This window comes from Eptatretus burgeri, chromosome 1 (genome assembly GCF_056783735.1).
Source record: "Eptatretus burgeri isolate ZD-2024b chromosome 1, Ebu_testis_v1, whole genome shotgun sequence".
NCBI lineage: Eukaryota > Metazoa > Chordata > Myxini > Myxiniformes > Myxinidae > Eptatretus > Eptatretus burgeri.
In genome coordinates this window covers 22,151,203-22,159,748 of record NC_140961.1, presented here as the reverse complement: position 1 = coordinate 22,159,748, position 8,546 = coordinate 22,151,203, and the positions used below count along the sequence as shown (strand labels likewise).

General features: G+C 45.6%; 1 protein-coding gene across 1 annotated transcript; it reads left to right on the top strand.

Moving 5' to 3' along the window:
* Window positions 1–2,909: 2,909 nt before the first annotated feature.
* Window positions 2,910–6,574, top strand: KAZALD1 (Kazal type serine peptidase inhibitor domain 1). Its single transcript, XM_085874672.1, has 4 exons — window positions 2,910–3,509; window positions 3,957–4,126; window positions 5,687–5,834; window positions 6,038–6,574. The coding sequence occupies exons 1-4, from the start codon at window positions 2,987–2,989 to the stop codon at window positions 6,121–6,123; spliced, it is 927 nt and encodes a 308-aa protein (XP_085730798.1). The 5' UTR covers window positions 2,910–2,986; the 3' UTR covers window positions 6,124–6,574.
* Window positions 6,575–8,546: the final 1,972 nt, after the last annotated feature.

Below are 8,546 nucleotides of genomic sequence, written 5' to 3'. Positions count from 1 at the left end.
GTGTCTGGATGGTGGTTATGTCTGGACGGACCCTTCTCACGCTGCCTTCCCTTCCCCTCCCCTCATGCTGCCTTCCCTCCCCCACCACTCCTCACTCCCTCATCCCTCCTTGCACACTCTCCTTCCTCGCTCCCCAGCACTCCTCAGTCTCTACATCCCTACATCTTCGCTCCTCCACCCCTCTCTCTCCATCCAGACAGATCCTCTCCTCACATTGCTTTCCCCTCATGCTGCCTTCCCTCTCCTCCTCATGCTTCGTGCCCCCCCTCACGCTGGCTGCCCCTCCCTTTGTGCTGACAATCCCCTCATGCTGCCTTCCCCTCTCTTCCCCTCACATTGCCTTCCCTTCCTTCATGCTGCCTTCCCTTCTCCTACCCCGCCTCGCTCCCTCCTCTTTTCTCACTGCCCCACCCCTCCTCGCTCCCCCTTCTTTTCTCACTCCCTCACCCCTCCTCTTTTCTCACTCCCCCACCCCTCGTTGCTCCCCCCTCTGTTCTCACCCCCACCCCTTCTCGCTCCCCCTCTTTTCTCACTCCCACACCCCTCCTCACTCCCCCTCTTTTCCCACTCCGCCCCTCTTCGCTCCCCCCTCTTTTATCACTCCCCCACCCTTCCCCACTCCCCTCTTTTCTCACTCTCCCACCCCTCCTCGCTCCCCCTCTTTTATCACTCCCCCACCTTCCCCACTCCCCTCTTTTCTCACTCTCCCACCCCTCCTCGCTCCCCCTATTTTCTCACTCCCCCACCCCTCCTCGCTCCCTCCTCTTTTCTCACTCCCCCACCCTTCCTTGCTCCCCTCTCTTTTCTCACTCCCCCACCCCTCCTCAGTCTCCCTCCCTCCTCTCTCCCTCCCCTCCTTAACATTCCCGTCAGCAAGGCGACAGGTTGTATTTGTCAGTTTTTACCTCCACCACCGAAGGTGAAGGAGGTTATGTTTTCACCCCCTTTATGTCCGTTTGTCTGTCTGTGTACAGGATATCTCAAAAAGTTATGGACAGATTCAGACGAAACTTGGCGGATAGGTTGGGTGTGTGATGAGGAAGAACTGATTCGATTTTGGTGAAGATCCTGATCCGGATCCGACTATTATAATTTTTAAAGTGATTCTTCACCATTGAGAGATAGAGCCAAAAAGGATATCGTCCTGTATATCATGATATCTCAAAAATGTATTGGGCCCGATATGTTCTCGTGGATCAGGCATTGCGTGGTAGAGGAATGCGCTCTACCGAGTGCCCTTCTAGTTATTATAGTAGTGATAAACATAGGGGCAATACCCCTGGGTGCTCACCTGGTAGCCGCTGTATAAGATAACCAGGGAACTACTGGTAGGCAAGGATGACCCACAAAATATGTAACGGTGAAGAAAGTAAATACCGATGGATTTTTTTGTAATGCCGAGAAAAATATTTGGTCCATCCCGGGTGATAAAGGTTGTGGTCAAGTTTCATTGAAATTGTGTGTGTGGTTTCAGATAAGAAAGCAAATACATGTTTTGGGGGGCAACTGCCCCTCCCACGTAGACCCCCTAAGACGCAGATCTTTCTTAATGTCATGAACAAACTTTGGTACATCACAGGTGATATGAAGGTTGTGGTCAAGTTTCAACGAAATTGTGTACGTAGTTTCAGAGTAGAAAGGAAATACATCTTTTGAGGGGCAACCCCCTCCCCCACCCCCTTACACCCCTTTAGACACAGGTTTTTCTAATGTCATGAACAAACTTTGGTACATCACGGGTGTTGCAGGTAGTACTAGTCGTGAGGTTTCATCAGAATTGTGTGTGTAGTTTTAGAGAAGTAAGGAATTACATATCTTGGGAGGGGGAGGGGGGGCAACCCCCCCCCCCAGCAACTCCCCTCGACTCCGACTTTTTAATGGCTTGAACAATCTTTGGTACATCACGGTGATGAACGTTGTGGTAAAGTTTCATCGAAATCAAATGTGTACATTCAGAGAAGAAGTTGAAAGTATTTGTGGACGGACAGACGGACGGACAACACGCCATCCCATTAGCCCCCGGGACCACGTTCCAGGTGAGCTCAAAACCCCAGTGTAAGGACAATAGGCTTTCAGCCACACCGGTTTGGAAGTGCATTGTTGTTACTGAAAGCCTGAGTGATGGTAATCATCAGATACCTACCCACCTGCATGGGCATGAATCACTCAAAACGCATCCATCACAACAGAATTAAGGCATTGAGTATGAACTTATGGACTGAGGGAAGAAGAAGAAGAAGAAGAAGAAGAAGAAGAAGAAGAAGAAGAAGAAGAAGAAGAAGAAGAAGAAGAAGAAGAAGAAGAAGAAGAAGAAGAAGAAGAAGAAGAAGAAGAAGAAGAAGAAGAAGAAGAAGAAGAAGAAGAAGAAGAAGAAGAAGAAGAAGAAGAAGAAGAAGAAGAATCACAAAGAGCATCATAAAGGAAGACAATGGGTTTATTTTCATCATTAAGGAAGAAGAAGAGAATGGGACAATGGGTTTCATTGTACAAACCATCGGAGTAGGACTCGGATGGGGTTTGAACCACCGACCTCCCAAATTCAGAGCGGGATGGAAATATAGTTGGCGGGATATAATTGGCGTTGGATCTCATAACTCATCCAAAACCCTGAAGAGTTCGAAGGTTGATTGATCATGATTGTCCGTGGCCATTAAATGAAGGGTGATTGTTCAAGTAAAAAGTTTTTTCTCATGTTCATGGACAGACTTTGTTCGAGATGACACCGAGCATGACCTCAATGCATCCTGTCCTGAGTTGAGGGGTCAGCTCACACAGGTAAGCTCATCATAAAGGGTTACCTATTTCTGATATAACCTGCGTGTTTGGAAGGGGAAGGTCCAAGATAGGAATGTGGGAGGGATTGGAGAAAAGTTTGGCAGAGAAAGAGAGAGTACTGAGTTTGGAGCGAAGACAGCGAGGCGATGGAGGGGTGTGTGGGATGAGGTGAGGGAGGGTCTAGAAAGGCACGTGACGACCCAGGACAGCAATGGTGCAGGTCATCCCACGACGGATGTCCGCATACTGCTTCTACTTTTGTCTCTTGCTGGTGGATAACCTCGCCATCCTATCGTGGCAGGACCTCCGGTTTCGACGGCTGCACCTCTTGCAAGCGGCGGACAGTGGTTGCGGTCCGTGTGAGCCAGATCTATGCCAAACACCACAAGGTTGCACTGCCGGGACGGTTCTAGACCATTGCGGCTGTTGCATGGAGTGTGGGAACGTGCAGGGTCAGCCATGTGACCCACGACCCGATCACATCCGTCCCTCGTATCGGTTCTATGGCTCATGCGGTCAGGGATTGGCGTGCTTGCGGTATCTAGCGCGAGATCGACGGCAGAGACTGCAGGAGGAAGAAGAGTACGATTGCGTTTGTGTCGATGGATCCGGGATGGTGTGCGGTTCTGACGGAAGGTCGTACGAGAGCAAGTGCAGACTGCGTGAGGAGTCGGCGACTCGAGAGAGCACTTTGGACCGCATCATCGTGCGACACGAGGGACCGTGCCGAGCTGGTGAGCATCATGTACACTCGTCATCTACCCACGGGACCAACTCAATCCACCTTTCTGTCCGAACCAGCATTCTTTCCCTAGCTCTCTTCCCATCGTGCAGGAAACACCTCCACCCTCAATCCTTCCAGCTTTTCAATCACAGTATTGGAGGTCGGTGCTATCTGTAGCACTTGTTAGTCAGATTTCACTCTTCGGGCACCTGCTCAAATCATCTAGAGCAACTGCTTGCTGCCAGAGAAGCGGGAGCAGGACTTTGACCAGGATTCCGGCACACAGTAGCCAACCCTTCTCAGAAATTACCATGGAATTTCAAACATCAACAAGAAGGTGCCATTAGACGAGACAGTCGGCTGACGTTGAAATCTTCAACTCATTCGTCCCTCCCGAAGTTTACCCCTCTTGCCGCCCTCATCTTATTGTCCCCTCTGTTTCTCCACCTCCTTGCAGTGCCCAAGCTCGTGTCGCCGCCTCTGGACACACAGGGTGCGAGTGGAAACTCAGTGCTGCTGCGATGCGAGGCGTTCGCCTTCCCCCTCGCACGCCTCACCTGGTTCCACCTCAGGACCTCTGGATCAGCATTGGAACTGCCCGGAGACGACGCGCGCATATCAGTGCAGGTACCATGTGGTTCCCTCTGTTTGCCTGATGTGTGAACAGGCAAACCTCAGACTCTGATGTGTCGTCAGAAAGCTCTTTGTTTACTAACTTGTCTTTCAAATTTTTAGGAGGTAGAAATCTCCTTTTGAAACGAGCACCATGCGGACCGAGCTTTTCACCTCGTTCAAAGTGATAATTATTTGTAGTCAGTCGTTGTCGTCATGTGAGGGATATCTGAACACTTGTTAACTGGTGAGGTTAATTTAACTCTGTTCACTGCTGTGAAGATTGCCTTTATGACGTCACTGGTGGACGAGACTAAGACACTTGTTATAAAAACAAAAATTCATCAAAAAATGTTCTTTTGACTGCGCTCCAGGGGCAGGGCCAACTATGATACTGCCATTGCACATTCTTGGCGTGTGGTGATAATTTCCAACTTTGGTGAATTTCTGCACAACGGTTTATGAGGAGATAGCGAGACGGACAGACGGCCAGACAGACAAACAGACGGAGCCGATTACAATATCCCCTCACTCCCATTTTTTCAAAAAAGCATGGGGATAACTATACTTCAAATCAGTCTCCAAGCAAATATAAGCTCATTGGCTGCTTTGGGGCTCTCTAAATATTAGGTAGTTAAGGAATCAGGTGGGAGGTAAGTTGAGAAAAAGGATATTAACAAAGGGAAGATGAGCGAGGTTGGGGGATATTTTGGGAGGAAATGAGAGTTGTTGGATAGGAGGAGGGAGATGTCGGAGTCATATTATCAGGGGTATTGGGAAAAAGAGAAGAGGTGGGTCAAAAATTCAACTTTTTACGTACTTGCAATGTAGATGGGCCAACGGTGAAACCATTTGGGGGGAAGTTCGAGAAAGTCCTTCCGACAAAACTCACTGAGGAATGGCATCAATCTTGCGAAAATGTTCTTGAAGTGTTTGCGGTGTACACAAATGACTTTTTACCCCGTGCACGCAAAGCCAGGCGTGGGGTTAAGCCGACAGTTCATGGGTGTCTGTCCAGCTCTCTGTCAGTCTGTCTTTTCAGTTTGTGATCGAGGAACAACTTGTTTAAATCGAATGTTATATTTTGAACGCGAATCAGAACATGGATAGGAAGGCAAGTCTTTCGCTTTATCGTACCTTGGCTTTGAATTCGTCTCGCTCGCACCAGCGCAGAGAGGAATGAGACAATATTTTTAATTCTGCCTGCCTGGCAGTCAAACAAAATTGAAAATCATTCCAAACAGGAAACTTACTAATTTTAAGGACGTCATAAAGGACACAAACAACAGGCACGAAGAAACAATGTAACCTGATAGATAGGGTGGTGTAATAGACACTGGGTAAACCCGCAGTAAAATGGCAGTAAATTTCGGAGCAATTTTTTTTAAACAATCTTTCAAATCATTATTTTATTTCAATTGAAGTTATGTATATACTTGAACTCTGCGTGGGGTAACGTGTTCTATGAACTCCCTAGTTTTTCTCTCTAAATTATATGGCTACGTATACTAATTCCACACACTGTGTGTATGTAAATGTAGACATGTTGCATTACCACTCATTTCCTGATTGCAGATACGTGGAGGACCAGGTCGGTACCAGGTGAGTGGATGGTTACACATCGATCCGCTGCGTACAAGTGATGTCGGCACGTACGTGTGCGAGGCTAGCAACGTACTGGGCAAAACGCGTGCACGCGCCTCCCTCTCGTTCATAAACCCTGGTAGGTTTGCAGCGATAGGGTCGATGAGATATAGTCTGAAAGAACATTGATCATTCCTCGATCTGCTGGATTAAATCAGACACGTTTGATTAACTTATGTGTTACACGTCGTAATAGCCCGCTGTAGACCCGAGAGCATTACACCCAGATGGTGTGCATATTGTGGATCATGGTCTTAAGATTTCTGTTCATGCATATTGTAGATGAAGATGATGGTGACATTGATGGTGACGACGATGGACCGTGGGTGGCTGGATCGGCTTATGCTGAGCTGTCTGATTATTTTTAGTCGAGTCATCTACTAACTTTCAACATGGCAGAACTACTTGCAGACATAAAGATTCAAGTCGCTTCCTTCTGGTCATTCAACAGAAGCATGTTGACCTGGCAAAGCAAGTTACAAGCACAATAGGTTGCTCCACATGCTGGCAGATGCTTAAACAGTCTATAGAATTGAGTTGTATATTACTTACACATTGATCGAGACAGGTAGATGATCTCATGAAACAAGACTGGTGTAAGGGCATGGATTTATCCAAGTGTCCTTTTGATGACCTGTGTATGCAACTGTCCATCTTCTGTGCTGTATTTTAGTTATGTCCATCAAATGGACAAATGCTTTATAATAAAATACAGGTATGATGGAACACACAAATGTAAAATATCTGGTTTTGGAAAAGATGTGGAGTGGTTCCAGTGCTTTAAGGTGTTAATAAACCACAACTACAGGTCATCCATCATCCCGACCCATGATCTTTTCTATCCTCATTAACCCCATCCTCTGTCCACTTCCCATCTCCTTGCAGATTGTCATGTTCCGTCCCTCTGTCTCTCTCCTCTTCCTGTTTGTTAACCTCCGCCATCTTCGAAGATGGATGGAGGTTACTGTTTTCACCCCTTTCTGTTTGTTTGTTTGTTTGTTTGTTTGTTTGTTTGTTTGTTTGTGAACAGTATTACAGAAAAACTCCTCGACTGATTTCGACGAAACTTGGTGGGGTGGGGGGTTAGGTATGGTCCAAGGATCATGCCATTAAATTTTGGACTTGGTCCCCCCCCCCAAAAAAATTGTTAGAGAAAAGGGAATTTTTTTTTTGCATTTCTACATGTTTTAAGTGATTTCCAACCCCCCCCAAAAAAAATTGTTACCCCCCCCCAGGAAAAATTGTTAGAGAATTTTTTTTTGCATTTCTACATGTTTTTAAGTGATTTCCAACCCCCCCCAAAAAATTGTTACCCCCCGCAAAAAAGAAATTTTTTTTTTGCATTTCTACATGTTAAGTGATTTCCACTCCCCCCAAAAATGCTTGAGAAATTTTTTTTTTTTTGCATTTTTACATGTTTTAAGTGATTTCCAACCCCCCCAAAAAATTGTTACCCGCCCCCCCCCCAAAAAAGGGAATTTTTTTTTTGCATTTCTACATGTTTTAAGTGATTTCCACCCCCCCCCAAAAAAAATTTGTTAGAGAAAAAAAATTTTTGCAACTTATTTTTCAACAAAATTTCGATTTTTTTTTATTTTTTTGCATTTTTACATGTTTTAAGTGATTTCCAACCCCCTCCCCCCCAAAAAAAAAATGGAGAAAAGAACTATAACTCTGTCAGCACTGTTGACATCATATTTAATGAATAAGATATAAGGTTCACTTGAGTGACCCAGCAGTATTAGCGGCGGAGGTTTTGCACTCTCCCGAGTGCTCCCCCTCTAGTTCATCCTGTTATGTCCTCTTGTCCCACTTCCTCACTTTCAGCGCATTGCCTCTACCCCCTGTTACCCCTCACTCTTTCATGATGCAAGACTTTAAATAAGAATTAGACTTTAAATAAAGTCTTCAATGAGCCAAAGCTTTGAAACAATAGTTTGACTTCAAACAATAATTCGACTTTACAGCAAGCTCTTCCATGACACGAGACTTCAAACAATAATTAGACTTCAACTAATAATTAGACAAGTCTGGAGACGGCAATGGTTCACGAGTGGTATTTGACGATGTAGATTGTTTCAGAAGTCAAGGATGAGACGATGTGATAATGTTTGACCAAGTTATAAAAATGATCAACATGATGTGGTACGAGTGACAGGCAATTAGCTGCAAAATGTCAAAAACCCGGTTTCGTTCAACAACTTTCAAAATTTGACCTTTGCATAACCTTTAAAGGTCACAAAACAATGTTGTGGACATTAAAATAAGGAAACAAGATGTACGTGCTATAGCTTATTGGAGTTCGTTCGTCGAAGAAGGTCGAAAACCCGGTTCGATTCCCACAACTTTGAAAATTTGACCTTTGTGAACTTTAAAGGTCAAAGGTCAAGGATTATGACCTTTGGTGCAAAACTTCCTCTGCAACATTCCAGGAACAATATAATGTAATATAGGATATATGGCATTTCGCACTCCTCGGATTATCCATACTTTGATGAAATCAATGTAAAAACAAACTTGAAGAGGGCGCCACGGGCAAGGTGTTTGAGATAGAGCAAAATGGTTTCAAGACTTTAGGTGGGGAATGACCTCAAGATTATGCATAAAAAATATTGTCATCCTAGGTCTCAAAGTTTGGGCGGTCGTATGATTTTTATGTCAAAATTCGCAATTTTATAAGTTCGTGACCTTGGGACGAAAATGAAAAATCGAGCTCCGTGGGGCAATGCAGGTGCCATTGGGCTAACCGAATACCAAAACCCCCGCCAGATTCGACAAACCCCCTCGGAGA